Source organism: Galeopterus variegatus, unplaced genomic scaffold (assembly GCF_000696425.1).
Source record: "Galeopterus variegatus unplaced genomic scaffold, G_variegatus-3.0.2 Scaffold2300, whole genome shotgun sequence".
Taxonomy (NCBI): Eukaryota; Metazoa; Chordata; class Mammalia; order Dermoptera; family Cynocephalidae; genus Galeopterus; species Galeopterus variegatus.
In genome coordinates, this window is record NW_007728411.1 from 199,302 (window position 1) to 218,742 (window position 19,441).

Sequence of the window (19,441 nt, forward strand, 5' to 3'; positions counted from 1 at the left end):
GCTTGTATAATGAAACAAAATGACAATACACATATTCTAAGCTGTGTGAGGAGCAGACTTTGGAGGTAGACAGACAGGGGTCCAGTCCTGGCCACATGTTTTCTTTGTGATCCTAGCAGTGTCTATCATATCCTTGAAGAAGACTGAACTTCTGAATAAATGTCACACCCCCTTCCTGGTGTGAGTCCTGGACAGAAAGATGCTGGGGACACTCTTAACACAGACTTCATGCCCATTACTTTGACTGACCGTCCTCAGGGGTTCTCCATCTCTTCTCTGCCTCCATACTCTCCAGGTGACCAGGACCATCTCTCAAGACCTCCAGTGATTCTCAGTGGACGGTAGATCAACATGATAGCACCTGCAGTGAGGGTGAGGAGAGGTGTGTGTTTCAAAGGCCTTCTGAGTTCTAACACCCACCACTAGAAGGTCTTCCCTCAGGGACAATCAGGCCAGAGTCTTTTGGCCTCAGGCCCTTGATGAGCCTTGGGTCTGGTGAGCTGCCTTGGACCATTCATAGTCTTCAAGCGGGTATAGATGAGTCCTTGGCTCCTTGCCCCTAGGGCCACACTTCAGTCATGGTAGAAGATTCTATGATCTGTGCTTGGCATATCTGCTGTGGTGTCCTCAGTACCAGGAACAGCATCCCAGACAATCTGGGCCAAGATCTTTCCAACCATTGTGAGAGGTAGAAAGGGTAGTCCCCCAGAGAAGCCCATAATTTCTCTGAGAGCCTAGAGTGGAGCCTGGCTCAGAGGCCTTTCCCGAGAGGAGGAGATCCATCAAGGTGGATGGTATCCCTAACCTGCCCTCCCACCATCCAGCCACTTAGAACTGGGAGAAAAGTGAGGCCAAGAGGAAAAGTGGACCTTCCATGAGGCAGTAGAGCCTTTTCTCTCAGCTCCGTCACACTGAAAGTGTCATTGCAACACCATAACACAACAGTCCTGAGCTCTGGCCCCCATCAGCATCCTCAGGGTTAGTGCTCCAGAAAGAACAACCTGGTGCTGCCTCTAGAAACTGGAGAATACAGCCAATAGACAAGGTACTTAAATATCTTGAGCTTCTCTTTTCTCATCTATAAGCAAGTGAAAATTTAAAATTATGCTGCTTTCTTAAGGAAGTTATGGACACATAGGGTGCTTCAGGAAATCAGGACTGAGAAATGCACATTGTTTCCTCAGACACAGCCCACTGCTGATAGTTTCTTTGTATCTTTGAACTAAATAGCACATGAAGGGGTATCACTTAGAACTCCCTACTAGACCAAGCACAGAGAGTGACGTCCTCCTGACATTCAGGCAACACCTGTTCCCCTGAGAGAAGGGCCTTGGCTGGAGACAACTTCCTAAAGAAATGGGGCTGAGGTGGGCCATGTGGACTTTTAATGCCGGAGTCCTCATCTCTGTTTCCCAAAAGGATATGGGTGCACTTGATACCCAGAGTTAGCCAAACTGTTTAGTATGAGGGCACAGGTCCCAAGAATGCTCTCACTTCTGACACCAAAAGAAACAGATCAAAATCAGACAAAGGAAGGGATATGTGGGGCAGTCTGGGAGGGTTCTAAACATGAAACTTCCATTGTCTTAAGAATGCATTGCCCTCCCGCCATCAATATATGACAGCGTGCTTGGAGTATTGAAGCTGGTGAGCTTCAGCATGCAGAATTTTTATTGGAACTTCATTACATAGGCATGAGTGATTGATTGATTGTACACATGGCTGAACTCAGCCTCCAAAGCAATTGAAATTGTATAATCCAAAGCCTGCATGGTTGGTCTTTCTGGCATGACCTACTCCCAGCCTAAGACTTTAGATGACCCTACTCTAAGATCTGGTATGGTCAACCCTTCCTATCAACAAAGACACAGATCATCTCCTAGAGCCAAGAGAAATGGCTAGGCTTCTTCCTGGGCAAGATCAAATTTTTTCTAATATGCCTGGCTCTGGGTTGAACTAGTAATGAATCCTACCAGCCTCTCTGGTTTCCACACAGAAATCCTTGACACTGGGTCTGATCATATCCCAAGGTCATGCCATGAGAACAGATGCAGAGAAAAATAGCAGAACTAGAAAGAGAATCAGGATCCTGGCTTTCACACCCAGTGATACAGATCTTACCAAAAGTTTTGGAGGAGGTGGAAGGTGAGTCAGTCACAACAGGCTCCACCCAGGAAAACTTCACCAACCCACCCCATCTGGGCATATGTGCTCTCTCTGGGGCTTCATCCTTGACCCTTAGTCTCTAGACATTTTCTCCCTCATCATTCCTCTTACACAACTTTGAAGATTCCCTCTATTGTTCAAAACTTGTATGCTGACTTAGCAAAATTAAACCAGTATTTGGCTAAACAAGTCATTTACTGCATGCTCCTTCTTGGAAGTGTTCTTGAACTTTTTGATCTCATGGTTTCACGGAGAAGCTACTGAAAGGGATTGAGGGAATATGTCTCCTCGTTTGTTCAAGAGGAAACCTACTCCAGCATGGCCATTGTGAGCATATGTTATCATGTAGGATTAGGATCCACTGCACATAACAGAAAACCCAGTAATGGGTTTTCATTGTCATTATCACTGTCGTCATCATCATTACAGCTTACACATATAAAAGCGCCTACTAGGCATACTATGTGCCAGGCACATAACTCTGTAACATAGAGACCATTGTTAATCTCAGTTTAAAGATGGGAAAACTGAGATACAGAGTGGTCAAACACCCTATCCAAAGCTGAGATATAACCTAGGGTGTTCAGCTCCAAAGTCTCTGCTCTGAACTTATCTGTTAAAACCAAGAAAAGAGTGGCTTAAATACTTAAAGGCTTCTGTCTCTGAAAGCAAAATCCACAGAAGCAGACCAGGGCTGTCATGGTGTTACCACAGTCATCAGGGATCCAGGCTCCTTCTATCCTTCTGCTGTGTCATCCTTGAGTGGGGCTTCCATTCCCTCAGTTGCCTCATGATCCAAGCTGGCTACTGGAGGACAAGCCACCACACTTGTCTCCCAGGCAGGAGGGAGGAAGGAGTGTGGGGCAAAGCCAGGCAAATCTCTGGTTGAGTCAGCCCCTTTAAGACACCATCCACTTGTATATTCAATTCACTAGAACTCAGTCGTGCAGCCGCACTTAGCTGTCAGATTTGAAAATGGAGTCACAGAACTAGGCCAATTGCCTGCATATATACACTGGGGCTCCATTCCAAAAAAGAGGAGAATGGACACTGGGGAGCAACTGGCATCCCTGCAGCAAAGCAGAATAAAGTCAGTTTCTTAATTGTGTTTTCTGCCCTTAACTACCTCCTGGGGGCAGGAGAGAGGAGGCCCCATCCTCGTCTCCATCTGATTTTTGGAGACCTTCCCCATTCTAGACCTGCTCTCTCCATAGGACTTTCCCCTGTAGTTCCCTGCTCCAGCCCCACTGGACATCAGCACTCACGACATGTGCATTGAACAGTCCTATCTGATGCTGAGGGAGACTGGATCTAGAGCTTAGAGTTGGATTTCCACACAGTGAAAGAAGGACTTTAGTCTTCAAAGATCTTTCTTGCACGATCTGGCCTGCTGAAGACCCTTTAAAAGGAATAGGTTTCACACTTCCCTGAGGGCTACCTATCCTGGGATCAAGACCTACATCTCTCTGAAGCTCTGAATGATTGACCTAGATGTTGGACAACCAGAGGACCTGGCTGTTCCTCCAACTCTTGGGGCCCTATTTCCATCTGGGCTGACTTCTTTTGGTTGACGGGAACCATCTGGGCAGAGGAACATCTGAGCTGTTCTGCAGGGTGAGAGAGGGCTCCAGAGATGGCCTGGGTGGTCAGAGGCTGGGGATGGGAATTAGATGGGTGAGGGCTTGAGTGTGAAAATGACAGTGGAGTGTCCTGCTCTTTAAAGATTGGTGGCGCAAAGCATAGAACTTAGAGTCAGATTGATCTTAGCTTTGCCGTCTACTAGCTATGTAAATTAAGTAAGCTATTTTATCACACTGTGCCTGAGTTTCCTCATCTGTAAAATAGAAATAATGACAACAGTCTACCAGGTAGGGTTTCTTTGAGTGCCTGGCACAGAGTAAGTGGTCAATAAATGTAAGGATGATGATGATGGTGGTGGTGGTGGTGGTGGTGATTGATAATGGTGATGATGATGGCTATTATGATGATGACAGTGATGATAATGGCAATAACAGTGATGATGATGTGATAACAATGGTGGTGGTGATGGTGATGATGGTTATGATGGTGATGATGATGATGGTGGTAATGGTGATGATGATGGCAGTGATGGTGGTGATGGTGATGATGGTGATGATGGTGACGATGATGATGGTGATAATGGTGATGATGATGGCAGTGATGGTGGTAATGGTGATGATGGTGATGATGATGATGAAGGGGATAAAATTTCTAAGAAAATCAGTAAATACAACAAACCACAACCAATACACAGAAAACATAACCTGGACAGGTTTACGTCTATCAAAATAACCAAACCTGAAATTTAAAATATTTCCACAAAGACCAATATGATTCTCTGGTGAATTATTCCAAATATTTAAGAGGGGAAAATAAAGCAGCAATACTAAGCAAAATCTTTTTTAAAATAGACAAAGATGAAACACTTTGCAGCTCAATTTATGGGCCAAAAAACTCTGATATTGAAACCTGAGATGGCATTAAAAGGGAGTAATATTAGAGAACAATCTCACTCATAAACATAGATAAAAGTATCAAAAAAAGGCACCAAAAAAAAAAAACTCAGCAAAATATGAAAACATGATAATACAGCAGAACTCAACAGGATTTGTTCTATGAATAAAAATCTGGTTTAATATTTTTTTAAAATGAAAATCGATGTAATTCACTCATACTGGAATCTTAAAGAATAAAAAAATTATACAATTATTGAAACAAATTCAGGGAAATGAGTTGATAAAATTCTATAGGAAGAGATGAAAACTGTATTCAGATAGTGACATCTGAAGAAAACTGGCTTCTTACATTATGCTAAGTAGGGAGTGAGACCTCGATGCCCATCACTTGTATTCAATATTATATTGAAAATTCAAGGCAGTGTGATAAGGCAATAGGATAAGTAAAGATTTGTCAAATAATCAACACTAGCACTTTTTCTAGATAACATAGAAAACGCAGCAGAATCTTCAGATAATGTTCTGAATTAATAAGCTGTTTTAGCGAGAGTGCTAGCTGTAAGGACAATATGCAAAACCATTTTTATTTCTATATAACAGCAACAGACAGAAAATAATTTTAATAAATTCCATTTATAATGTCAAAAGTACAGAGTAACTACAAATGTGTGATGATGATGATGATGATGATGATGATGATGATGATTTCTGCCCAGAATCTCCTCCAGTGGGACATCTGTTCACTTCAATGCTTGTGATTAGTAAAAGGTAGTGTGACTCTGGCTAAGTTTATATGGTTTAAACAAAGTCTTAATTAATAAATGCCCAGTTATCATTATCTTATTATGTTCGGGTTATCTAATTGTCCTTGAAGAAAATACTTATTTAGAGAACTAATGTCAGTTTTCTTTCCTAGACATTGAAACAATTTTGTGCAATGCAAAGTAATAATCTTTCAGTTTTGCTGTTTCTCAGGATAACTCTTTTGGGATCCTTTTGATATGCTAAGAGCATATCAAATAAGTTATTTATTTATGAGGATAAATAACTTATTAAGCTGGAAAAAAATTATTAGTATTAAGGCAGGAAAAATACTTTATTTGTGAAACCCAAATAATTGATATATGATGAGGGACTTGATAAGTTGTTTTAACTGACTTGATGGGCTTAGCACTATCTTAGGGCTGTTAAATATATATGATGGGACATTGCACAGTAATTTGAGGTGGTTTCCTTAGTATGCATTACGGAAACATGACTTACGGTTACCTCAATACTGTTTCTTGGGTTTGTTTATTTATTTATCGTTCTTTTCGTTTAGAGATCCTTTCTACTCCTGAAGTCTGTCTTCTTAGGCAACTTACACTTGTCTGAGAGGAGGCATGTCTCAGGATGTGGGTTTCTTGCACTGGCCACTGGTCCCGACAGGTGAGGATGGAGGCATCTTCCATCCTCATCCTCATCAAGGTGGAGAATTTTGTGATAAATCACGTAACTTTGCAGTGTTTTGTTTTGTCTAATGTCCTGTGTGATATAACCTAGTAGTGTCTGCTGCAGCTAAGCGTGGAACCAACTGATCTCACACCTTCAGCACCTGAGGGACGCAAAGGAGGCCAAGTTGCTGGTCGAGCTAGTTTGGAGTTATAGGTGTCAGGGGGAAGAAATGACCATTTTTGCCACGAGCTTACATCTCATCTTTACTCCTTGTGTGTTAGAGACAAGGATTGGTTGAGGGGCTGTGATCGGTAGAAACTCTAGGCGACGGGGATACAAGATAGGGCCGAATTCCCTGCCCTGAAAGAGATCTTCACCTACACAGGTTTCTTTTCAAGCTGTTTGTTCTATAGAGAGACACACATTTTCCTGTTTAGCTGCTTGTCCCTCTGCTGTGTGTACTGATAGCTCAGAGTCTAATCAGCTTGAGGCACATATGGTTCACCTGGAAAATGAATTTGGCAATTGTTTGGAAAGAGGTTCCTAGACCTTTTTTTGAGAATATTTAAATAGCTGAGCCAAAAGCCTGTGTGATTGTCCTGCCTGCCGTGGGTGAGTGTGCAGGAGATGCCACCGAGGGACAAGGATCTCGGCTCTTCTTTGTATCAGTGGCTGAGAGAACAACCATTATGCTGCACACTCTCCCTGAAGGAAAAGATTTGCTTTATCTAAAATTTTCCATTGCATCCAGGAGCAAATCTGTATCACAGCAATTTGCTACTTTCTGCTCCAGGGACTGAAAAACATACACAAGCTTGCGCCACTTTAGCTGCTTTTACTAAACGTACCCTCATACCCTTGTCACTGAAACACGTGTGTAATTTTTTTTCAAGATTCCAGGTCAGGGAAAATTTGTTGTTGATTGTTAAATTGCATTATTTTAAGTCATAGACTTTTAAAAACAGACCCATAAGTGTTTCTCAGCCTTGGCACTGTTGACATTTTGGGTTGGGTAATTCTTTGTTGTGGGGGCTGTCCTGGCCTCTACCTGCTAGATGCCACCCACTAGCATTGCCTCCCCCAACACCCCAGTTGTGACAACCAAAAATGTTGCCAGACATTGCCGAATATTCCCTGGGGGGAAACATCACCCCCAGGTGAAAACCACTGCCCTTGGGATAATGACGATCTTTATCCGTACTCTAAGCACATTCCACGTTCTCAGTACAGCTCTATTTAAAGAGGAACACAAACAGGCAACCTGCACAGGAAACTGAACCCTTATGCTACAAAATGTTGGACTGTCTCTTTTAAGAGACTCTCATAGTGCACAATGACAATGTTGAAATGTAATCAACAAGCACATTCAGGGCTTCTGGGTAGAGTCCCAAATCCTTCACATTATATTAGTTCATTATATCACATCATGTTGGGTCTTCTCCAGTTGACAAATTGGATTTTTTTTTTTCTCAAAGCATGGCAGTTGGATTTATAATAATATTTAGGATTAAAGAGGAGGATAAGGGAAAAATAATTTTCTCTTGTCATAAATGCCCTTAATTGAATTTTAGAAAGTCTGCTTGGAAGAGCAGGTTAAGTCTTAAAATGTTGTGAGGATGTATGGACACTTTAATGTGGTCAAAGTAAAAACAGATCCAAGACGTTTTGAGGACTCAGAGAAAAATGAGCTGCAATGAGCTCTAATGTTGGTGAGCTTTGTGTGTCAACTTGGCTGGGCCATGGTGCTCAGATATTTTGTTAAACCTTATCCTCGAAGTTTCTGTGAGGGATGAGATTTACATTTAAATTGGGAGACTTCAAGTAAATCAGATTGCTCTCCATAATGTGGTGGGACCTCATTCAATCAGTTGGAGACTCAACAGAACAAAAGACTGATGGCCCCTGAGCAAGAGGAAGGTCTGCCAGCAAGAGGGCCTTTGGACTTGAACATCAGCTCTTCCTGGGTCTCCAGCCTGCTGGTCCTGCTGCAGATATTGGGCTTGCCGGTCTCCATAAGTGTATGAGCCAATTCCTTATAATCAGTCTCTCCACACACACACACACACACACACACACACACACACACACACACACACACACACGCGCGCGCGCGCGCGCGCGCACGCCCTTTGTTTCTGTTTCTTTGGAGAACGCTGGCTAACACAACTGTCAGGAGGAAATTTCAAGTACTCAGAGTTTCATGTTTCACTACCACCTACGCGGAGTCCGCCTCTCCCTGTTCTTCAGGAGCATACAGCTGAAGATACCTCCTGGGAGGATTAGGAAATGCCTGGATTTTTGTTTTGTTTTTGTTTTTATGCTGCAGAGGCCAGCAGGGTGCCAAGTCTTGTGGGAATAAAAAGTTTGCTTTTGGGTTCATAAAAAGATGCATTTAACCAGCACAGCAGCTGTGAAGCCGGGAAAAGCTGCAGAACAGCAGCAGAACACCAGGGGCTGTGGAGGCAGGAGGCAGGTGTTTTAAAAAGAATTAATTAATTAAAAACCTGCTGGCACTGATGACCTCTGCTTTCCACCCCCACCTCAATCCCTGCCTTTTCTGGGGCTGCCTGAGCACGGGGCATACCAGTGCTAGGCTGTGCCCTTCACTTAGCTGGTGGTCATTCTGCTGTCTCCATGGCCATGTTTTAGTCTGAGCCACCACCAACCACATCATACCCTGTAGCTTCAGCTCCCAACGCGCTCAACGTTCACCTGGCGCCCAAACCGAGGCTTATGGAAGAGTGCGAGGAGCAGCATTGCTCTGGTTGGGGTGTGTGTTTGAGTGCTCTGAAGTCAGGATTCACTCTCATGACACCCAGTTGTGTTCATAAGGCTCGTCTCAGGACCCGTCTACCTTCTCACTGGTTGCTTGGCCTCTTCTTGGCATTTGCGATGACTGGGCAGAATCTCAGAGTATCTCTGATCCTGTGTCATAAACTAACAATAATTACAATGATGATAAATTAACATTAAAAGAGTGCTCGCGACTTTAACATGCACACAGCCCCATCTGGAAGGTTCTGAAAAAGGTTCCCCTACAGTAAGGTGATAAAACTGAGGTTTGGAAAAGCAAGCTGCCTGATATATTACAGGCAATAAGTTGAGGAGGCAGAATGTGAACCCAAGGCCCACCCCGAGCTTCTGGGTTCTCTGCCCCTGGCTCGGGCCCCATCAGAGGCTGGTTCCAGTTTGAAGAGTGGAGTGAAGGAGATTCTTTGAAGTGGATGGGCACGGATCCAGCAGAAGCCCAGGAGAAATTTTAATACAGCCCCTGTTCTCCTCCCTGGATTCAGGGAGGAAAGGCCACAGGACTTCTCCCCTCTCCAGGAGGGGCCAAGAGGGGCAGTCCCCAGGGGGCTTGGGAGAGGGTGTCTGCTTCTCTGGCAGTCCCAGGGGAGAGCACTGGGCTCTTGGTCCTGTGGAGTGGCAGCTGGATGAGGCAGTGGCACAGGAAGACGACCCTCCAATCCTGAATCAGTCCAAAGACACTTGTAAAAATTATGAGGGATTTTTCTCAGTGAAAATATTCAAGGGACTGACCTTTGTACTGGAACCACATGGGCCTGAACAGAGACCACGGTACATGGCATGCAGGAGCTGAAAGCAAAGCAAGTGTTGCTGACTTCTGGATGACACGTGGTCCCTAGAGGGTCCTTAGGGTCCTCAGAATCCTCCAGCCCATCCCTGCTCTGGCTCTCATGAACGTGGGACTTAGGCCTCCTGTCCAGTACCTAGCTGTTGTTCCTGAACACCCTCTTGATTGGCAGGGATCCCAGCATCCCTTTCTGGAATCTTCTCTCCTCGCCAATCGCAAACCTTTGCACCTTCCCAGCACGTATGTCCACGAGCGGATCCCTGTCCTATGGATCCTAGCCCTGCCTCCGTTTACTGAGTGCCTGCATTAAGCAGGAGGTTGGTATACACAATTCCTTCTTGTCCTCACAAGGCTCTGTGGGTACATAATGGCCTGCTTAGGCAAGGGCAGAACTGGGGTCTAGATATGCTGATGGAGGCACTCTGTGCTCATCAGGGGCGAGGTGTGAACCGGTCAGGTGTGGCTGGAGCCTGGGCTTGCCCTGCAGTGCCATCAGCCCTGCCTTCCTTGATCCCCGCTTTCACCACCTGACCATTGCCGGCTGTGTCTGCTCAAGACCCCACATTCCCATGGCTCTGCTCAACAGAGGACAGCCGTCCCCCACCCCGTCTTCCCTAAGCAGAGCTTCTTGCCCCCGTGAGGGTTTCAGATCAGCATGTGCCCTTGCAACAGATCTTTCTCTGTGGATTCTGCCTTCTGCTTAAACCACCCTCTCCCAATCCAAATGCTACCATCTACTAGCGCTGGCGACTCTCTGTGTCCCTGAGATTTCAGCATTGGTCAGGGGTTTCACCCTTGGGGTTTCAGCATCCAAGTGGACCCTCCCAGGCCTTCTCATTTCGTTGATTTTTCTCAGTTGGATCTTTGCTGTACATGTCAGGGTTCTCCAAAGAGACAGGTTATATACATAGATATATGAGAGGGGACTTATTAGGGGAACTGGCTCCTGTAATTGTGGAGGCTGAGGAGTCCCACGATAGGCTGTCTGCCAACTGGATGCTGGTAGCGCAGCCCAGTCCAAGTCTGGAAGCCTCAGGACCAGGACACAATCAGCTGATGGTGTGATTCTCAGTCGGAGGCCAAAGATCTGAGAGCCAAGGGTGCTGCTGGGGTAAGACCTGGAACCCAAAGGCTGAGGAGTCTAGAGTTCTAATTTCCATGGTCAGGAGAGCAGAGTGTGTCCCAGCTCCAGCGGATAGAGTGACAGGTCCTCCTTTTCCTCTGTTTTTGTTCTCTCCGGGCCCCAGTGATTGGATGGTGCCCACCATACTGAGGGTGGATCTTTCCCACCCAGTCCACTCAGGCCTACAGGCTACTCTCTTCTGGAAACACCATCCATGGACATAACACAAAATAATGCTTTATCAGGTTTCTAGGTATTCCGTAATCCAGTCAAGTTGACACCTGAGATTAGCCATCACATTTGCCATTACGCCACCCTGAATTCCTCCGACTGCCAGTCTCTCTCCTGCCCTCACACCCCAAGGTACTGTCTCTGCAGTACCAGCCCCTCCTGGGCTAGCAGGCCATGAGGTTTGCTTGATAATTGAACATAAGACTGTGGTAACACTGCTTGCCTCCAAGTCCATCTTCCAAGCCTCAGTTTCCTGGTCTTGTGAGTGGGTGAGATGACACTGGGGTCTGCATCCTGGGGTGGATGGGGTACATAAAGCCCTAGCACATAACAAATAGCAAAAGTGCATGTACGAACGCTTGGTGCACGTCGGCTGAGACTGCTCCCTGGCTGGGCCCTACATGCAGCTCTCTCAGTGCATGGTGGGAAGCGCTCCTGACCCTCTGGGCCACAGCCTTGCACCCACCACGATGCTGATCCCCACTGCCCCTGGAGTGTGGGCAGCCTCTCCTTTCTCCAAGTCCACGGCTGGAGGAGTCTAAGCTTGGTGCAGCGATTCCACTACAGCTCCGCTCTACCTCAGCTCAGTCTTCCCAGGCTCGACAACCTTCTTTTTTTTTTTGTCTTTTTTTGTGTCTGGCAACGGATCGCAACCCTCAGGGTCGCACCCGTACTGGACTGGGACCGGCAACGGGATCACAACCCTCAGTGTTGCGCCCGCACCTCGCTCAGCCAGTGAGCGGGAACCGGTCTGTATGTGGGATCCGAACCCTCGGCGGGAGTGCCGCCATGCTCCCAAGCGGCGCACTGTAGCAGTGCGCCACCGGGCCGGCCCCTCGACAACCTTCTGAATCGCCTTTCACTGGCCTGCGGGTCACACATGGCGACCTTTCTGTTGCCTGTTCACAGACGGCCTTCTATGGGCTTTGCTGAGAGGGCTGAGCTGGCGCTGCTGAGCGGGTGGCCTTAGCTGTCCTCTTCCGGACCTCCACACCACTGTCCTGCGTCCACACCAACTTCTGTCATGCTCATCTTCATCTCCAGGGTGGGCTCCCTGCTCTGGAGCCCGAGCCCACCTTCCAGTGATTCCGCTACCATTGCCATCACTGACCATCTGGCTGCTGTTCTCTTCTCATGCCTTCAGTCACTCTGGGCCTTCCTCACAGCAAGTTCAGTTCTCCCTTTAGTTCATGCTGAAAACAGCCGTCCCTTCTTCAAACCCACTTTCCTCTTCTTCCCATTATGGACAAACCTCTATTCTGACTCCTGGAAGTCTGGCTTCTGGCCTCCCCTCCACCAGAGACCCCGGCTCTCGGGTCACCAGGAGATGGAACTGTCACCTGTCTTTAGCACCTGGCCATCCTCAGCCCCTGGGTCCCATCCGTGTGTGCTCCCCTTCCCTCCGTCGCACCTCGGGCTCACGTGGCTGTGCCGGGGCTGGCCCGCGCCCCCTTGCCCAGCCCGCCTCAGTGGCACCTCCTCGCAGACACCTCCAGCTGCTCTCCCGCCCCGCACCCCGCAGGCTCTGGTCCCACCTGTCGGAGCCCCGCTCAGTCGCTCTGCCAGGAGGGGGACACATCAGACTCTGCCCATGGTCTCTCGCCTCCCACACTCATTCTCCCGCTGTCGGTGCTCGTTTCTGTCAACTCCTTCCCCAACACCCTGGCCACCCAGGCTCGCAGCCGCAGCGTCTCCTGCGTCTCCTGTCCCTCGCCTCAGAACCACACTCTGCGATCGTGTCGCAGCAGCAGCAGTTCCTACCTGGGCTTCCTGTTCTTTCCTCCCAAGACCATGGCTGAGGGAGACATGACGCGCCATGGAGACGATGCTCTGCCGTCAGAATGACCTGGATTCAAGCCTCAGCTCTGCCATTTGCTAATAGTGACTTTTAAGAAAACATCTTTGAGGTGTAGCTACCATACTGAACAGCTCTTCCATCTACAGTGCACACTTCAGTGGCTCTCAAGCACATTCACAGACACGCACGCATCCCCACGGTTGATTTTAGAGTATTTTCATCATCTCCAAAAGAAACCCCCAACCCTTTAGCTGTCACCTTCTTATTCTCCCTGCCCCCACCAGCCCTAAGCCTGGTCTCTATAGATTTCCCTGTTCTGGACATTTCCTATGAATGGCATCATATGATGTGTGATCTTTCGAGACTGGCTTCTTTCACTGAGCATGTTTTCAGTGTTATTCCGTGTTGCAGTATGTTTGAGTCCTTCACTCGTTTTTATGGCTGAATAATATTCTTTGTGTGGATACACAAAATGTGGTATTCTTCAGCAGATGGACATTTGGATTGTGTCCACTTTGGGCAACTGTGAATAATGCTGCTGTAAACACATGTGTACATGTTTTCATGTTGACATGTTTTTTAAAAATTTTATTTGTTGAATCAAAATCGATTACACATATTTTTGGGCTTGAACATTGAGATATGTTGATTAAATCAATATTACTAGCATATATATTGTTACAAATCATAATTATTCTTTATGCCCCTTGTCCAGTCTCTCCCCATCCCCCTCTGCCTCTCCCTCCCGCCTCTGATAACCCTAGATTTCTTCTCTCCTTCTCAAAGAGTAATGGTTACTCTGGATTTGTTGCCTAGATGATCTGTCCAACGCTGAGAGATATGATCAGGTTCCCCAATATTATCATAGAGCAGATGCGTCTTCTGTCACTCTGAAATGGGTTTTGTGGAAAGAGACATCGTCTTCTTTTCTTTGTCTTTGCTAGCAACTCTTCTTGTGTGAATGTGCTCCAATGGTTGGCGGACCATCTGTGTGGTGGTTGTGGCATCTAGCCACTTTTGCGGCAGCCATGGTTACTGTGGTGGCTGTGGTGGGCCACCCAAGTAGAGGTGCTATTTTTGTTATGCTCCTTGGCACTGGTGGTGTGCCTGGTTGTGGGGTGTGTTTGGTCCCCTTCTCCATGCCTCTGGTCCCTGGGAAGGCCCCAAGGTGCTGGCGCCATGTGCCTGGTTGTGGGAGAGGGGTCTGGTCCCCTTCTCCCTGTACCAGGTCCCTGGGTGGGCCCCGAGGTGCTGGCACAGTGTGCCTGGTTGAGGAGGGAAGTCTGGTCCCCTTCTCCATGCCCCGGGTCTCTGGGCAGGCCTTAAGGTGCTGCCACCATGTGCCTGGTTGTGGGAGGAGGATCCGGTCCCCTTCTCCATGCCTCGGGTACCCAGGTGAGCCCTGAGGTGCTGGCATTCTATGCCTGGTGTGGGAGGAGGGTCCAGTACCTGGCTCCATACCTCAGGTCACTGGGCGGGACCTGAGGCACTGGCTTGGTGTGCCTGGTTGTGCAAGAGAGGTCCAGACCCCTTCTCCATGCTTCAGGTCCCTAGGCAGGCCCCAAGGCTCTGGCTTGGTGTGCCTGGTTGTAGAAGAGAGGGCCAGTCCCCTTCTCCTTGCCTCAGGTCCCTGGGTGGGCCCCGAGGTGCTTGCATGGTGTGCCTGGCTTTGAGTGGGGAGTCCAGTCCCCTTCTCCATGCCTCAGGTCCCTGGGCAGGCCCTGAAGCACTGGCATGGTGTGCCTAGTTGTGGGAGAGAGGACTATTCCCCTTCTCCTTGCCCCAGGTCCCTGGGTGGGCTCCGAGGTGCTGGCATGTTGTGCCTGGCTGTGGGAGGGTAGTCTGGTCCCATTCTTTGTGCCCTGGGTCCCTGGGCAGGCCCCAAGGTGCTGGCGTGGTGTGCCTGGTTGTGGGAGAGAAGTCCGGTCCCCTTCTCCTTGCCTTCGGTCCCTGGGCAGGCCCTAAGGTGCTGGCGTGGTGTGCCCGGTTGTGGGAGGGGCGGGTCCAGTCCCCTTCTCCATGCTTCGGGTCACCAGGCTGGCCCCAAGGCACTGGTGCAGTTTGCCGGGAAGTGGGAGTGGGGTCCGTCCCCAGATCCAAGCCTCCAGTTCCCAGGCAGGTCCCAAGGCGCTGGTGGTGTGACTGGGCCAGAACTAATTTTTTGTTCTTTGCTTCTAACATGGGGGAACCTCCTGTGGGAACCAGTACTTGAGCTGTGTGGTTGTTTAAATTGTTGCTTTGCTGCTGTTTCCCTAGGGAAGGCTTTTTGTGCAGCTCAGGGGTTAATGGTTGACCTTATAGGTACTTCCGGCTCTCCACAGACCCAGTGCACCTGGGTTCTGTAGAAACTCTGATCTGGGCCTGAGTCTTTTCATCAAACTGCACCCCATGCAATTCTCTATTCCTGACCAGTCTCTTCTGAGTGGTCCTGTGCTGATTGGGGGGCAGATCAGCTGTCCTTGCTGTGTTCAGTGTTCCCCTGGTAGGCCTGTCTCCTCTACCGCCTGTGCTCCAAACACTTCCCATGGGATGGGCCCTGCGCTGGTCCCTTGCGATGACTCACCGGCCTCTGAATGGCTCCCCTTTTTTCTGGTTTGTTCTGGCTCCTCGCTCCTGTGTGGGTCCATGGGAACCCTATTAGTGGTCTTGCTGTCCTGGGGGCCACCAACACCCTCTTCTCCCCTGCTGCCTCCAAGCAACTCCATCTGAAGGGCACAGCTGTGGCTTCTGCCGGCTCCTGCTCCATGTGCTCATCAGCTTGAGCCTTAAAGCAGCCGCGAACCGAAATGCTCAGAGCAGCTTTTTCTTTCTCTCATTGTGGTTTCTCCCACCTTCATGAACTCTGTAGGTCTCTCCTCCTCTTCCCCTGAGCTCCAGTGGCCCCAGCTTGGCTGATGTTACATTTTTATAGTTGTAAATTTGGTTGACTTGTGGGAGAGAGTGACGCTGGGGATCATCTATTCTGCCATCTTGATCGGATCCCTGTGTTGACATGTTTTCACTGGTCTTGAGTATAAACCTGGGAGAGAATTGCTGGGGCATGTGGTAACTATGTTGAATTGTTTGAGGAACTGCCAGACTGTTCTCCCCAGTAGCTGCACCGCTTGACATTGCTGGCAGTGCTGTATGAGGTTTCTGATTTCTCTACATTCTCATCAACTCTTGTCATTATCTGACTTTTTGATTCTTGCCATCTTGACAAAGTGGCATCTCATTGTGGATATGTGATTTGCATTTCCCTGGTCACTAAAGATGTTGAGCACCTTTTCCTCTGCTTGTTGGCCATCTGTGTATCTTCCTTGGAGAAGTGTTTGCTAACAGTGACTTTTGACACCAGACACTGAGCTTCAACCTTTCCATTTGCAAAATGAAACAACCACCACTGATGGAGCACTGTCTTAGAGAACAAGTGTGACCTGGAAGCACAGTGACTCTCTGAACTAAGGGCATGTGTGACTGAGAGCTGCAGCTCTCACAAGTGACTGGAACCAGGGGCAGACAGCCCTCCCAACCCTTCAAATCCCTGCTTCCAGTCTTCTCTCCCTGCCCCCTGCAGATGGGCTTTAACTGCTCCATGGCCAGTGACACTGTGTTATATTTGTAGCAGGTGAGGCATTATCAAAGAAAAGATTTTTTTTTCTTTCTTTTCAGAAAAGCAATTTACTGAATGAAGTTATTAAAATGGTGTGGGCTGGGAGTGAGGTTCCTGGCTTTTCAGCATATGGTTTATGTCCTGGGTTGAATAATGCCCCCCCAAAAGACATGTTCAAGACCTGTGAATGTGACCTTATTTGGAAAGGTCTTTGCAGATGCAATTAGTGAAGATGAGGTCATACTGCATTAGACTGGGCAGTAATCTAATGACTGGAGTCCTTAGAAGAAGAGGGAAATTCAGACACTGACACACATAGAGGGAGATGGCCATGTGATGGCACTGTGATTTTGGATTTATGCTGCCACGAGCCAGAGTGCCAAGGATGGCCAGCAACCGCCAGAAGCTGGAGGAGACGAGGAAGGATCCTCCCCCACAGCCTCTGGAGGGTGCATGGCCCTGCCAACACATTGATTCAAACTTCTAGACTCCCGTTTGTCACACCACAGCAGCCTCAGGAACCTGATGCTGGTGACAATAATGCTTTTGAACAATGCAGAAAGCCCTCGAGGACAGTTCTGCTCAGTTTGTGGCGTGTCTGCATTTCTGTCCACCACTATTTATTTACTGACAGCAGACTCTCTGTCCAGCAATACAGGATGAGTAAGACCCTGGTTCCCGTCCTCAATTTAGAACAAGACACAGGATGCCAGAGAACAGGAACAAACAGCAGCTTCCAGAGGCACTACGGAGGGCGCAGGCAAGACCGGGCTGTCGGGAGATGGATTCCAGCCAGGACCGCCTTGCCCAAGCAAGTGCGTCACCCAGTCCTTTCCTGATGAACATGGCTCTGAGTGGGAAAACTTCAAGGCCCCTCCCAGCTCAAATCCTGGGATCTGATTCTGGATCTCTCAGTTTAACAGCCGTGGTTCTCTTCTTACTCACAAGGGTCACAGAAGACCTTTGATAAAGGCGAATGTCTTGCACATCAAAAGCTGCTCACTGCTGCCCCGGGCTTGCTACTACTAATTAGCTCAGATCTGTTCCCAGAGGGCCTGCGTAGCACAGAGCTAGCTGCTGGGCCCAAGTAATATATTTTAATCAACTGTATTAAGCTTTTCCATTTTATGACATTTTAAGTAGATGATTAGACCTGAGTTGCCAGATGTCCAATAGTTTGTCTTTGTGTCTGGCAAATAATTTTTGAAAATATCCATCATGTACGTGTCTGTATTTCTATTGAAACCATCTGGTAACCCTAGTGGAATGTAAGAGGGACTCTGAAATATAAGAAAAGACAAACCACGAGAAGTGCAGGAGCTTTATTATAATCATAATTATTCTCAGTGTTAACCATGGATAAATTCATTTAGGAAAACATTTTGCATTCAATGTTCTAGAGCCTAGAGATGCATGCCAGATCTAGTTAAAAGTACAGGAAAAACACACCTTTGGAAAGAATGGTACTCCCTCTGGCTGCAGAACTAAAAAGTATTCAAGATGCTTCTGAATTTCTGTAGCCGAGGGTATGATGGTCTGTACAGGCCTGATTGGTGCTGCCGTTCCAGGTGGCCCTTCCTAGATGCTGGCTTCCCAAGACAGGCCGGGAGGAGGCTGCTAGTTTCGTGTGTTCCGTGAGGGGAAATGACACAGTGCCTTGAGGGTGACACTCGGGCTTCCCCTAAGTCAGTTAGCTGGGAAGCCAAACACTGCCTTTAAAATGTGAGGCAGTGCTATGCTTGTCCCTCAGGGAAGAGAGAGAGCTGGGCCTGACAGCTCTGCCTGTACTGACACCAGCTGGAGGTGTGGACTGGAGAATGGTATCAGGAAGGCTGGTGGTATGGACCCTGCTTCCAGTACCACTGCTGACCTGCAGCAAATTCAATTGTTGGGGAGAGGACAGTCGGGGCTGCACCCTTTCCATAAGCTTTGATCCAGAAGATTTTAATGTCTGACTAGATAAGCCCTTTGTTTTTCCAGAAAAGCATGGCATGTTATGGCCAGATCCAGGGAGCAGGGCAGAGTGGCTCTGAGCAGGAAACACGTATGTAGGTCAGAGGACAATTGACGTGCCCGTGAAGACCGGCCCAGGCAGGTACACGTGTGGGGCAGGAGGCATTCTGTACAGTTAGACTGACTGGCAAACAGGTTTTCTAGCTCAAAGGGAATGTGGTGTTACACCTCCCTAGAGAGACAAGAGCAGGTTTTTCACCTGGTCTTTTCATGCTTTTGACTCTCGTTCACGTGTTATAGAATTAGCAATAAGTCTCCTCCTCCGCCCTGGTCAGTGGTCACTTCCAGAACTCAAAACCATCGGTGTGGTTACTGAAACATGCAGGTTTGCCTTGATTTTCCTGGTGGAGCCTCTCTGGATTGAGGCAATGCTGGACTTGGGACCCATGTTGAGATCTCATTTCAGAAATGCTCCCCTGCCTACATCTTCATTTCTCAGCATGATGCCTCCTGGAATAAGAGAGCCATTTCAAAGCTGCATGTTTTTCTTTGGCTTCCCCTGTGAGAGCCTGATCACCTGTACAGCAACCCCTCACCCCACAAGGGAGGAACACTTGGTGTTGCTGTCGCCTGTGGCAAAGGTCTTTCCTACGCTGCCTTTCCAAAACCGGCCACCTTAATTAACTTCCTTATTGCTGACTCTCCTGTGGGTGTGAAGACTTTATTGTCCTATTACTAAAAAGCCTGAAATGATTGAGCTTTTCCCCTAACCTTAATCTAATGCTCCCCAGTTTGTGCCTTCTTGTTTTTAAGATCACAGATAAGGACCCTAGGAAATCACTAAAACAGAACTAAAGCTAAAGTTTGAATGACTTCATTTTACTAGGGTCTTGGCAACTCTGCTAATGGCACTTCTGGGGCACAACAGCCCTCGAATGGCATCTAGCCAGGACTCCCTGCCCTGTAAACAAGGTTTGGGGTTTGGGCCATTTCTAGTTTTAAATATGGAAATTTAAGGCAAAGGAAGGTTCGCTTTGCTTTGTCTTAGATTTCCCAATCGAGCAATACTTTG

The 19,441-nt window shown here is 47.9% G+C and overlaps 1 protein-coding gene across 1 annotated transcript in view; it reads right to left on the bottom strand.

The window, feature by feature from the left end:
* The window catches only part of LOC103597390, a 30,620-nt gene extending 13,733 nt beyond the window's left edge, over positions 1–16,887 (bottom strand). The window contains exon 1 of the mRNA XM_008581218.1: positions 16,661–16,887. Coding sequence (XP_008579440.1) covers positions 16,661–16,887 — 227 coding nt within the window. The remainder of the gene's footprint in view (positions 1–16,660) is intronic.
* Positions 16,888–19,441: the final 2,554 nt, after the last annotated feature.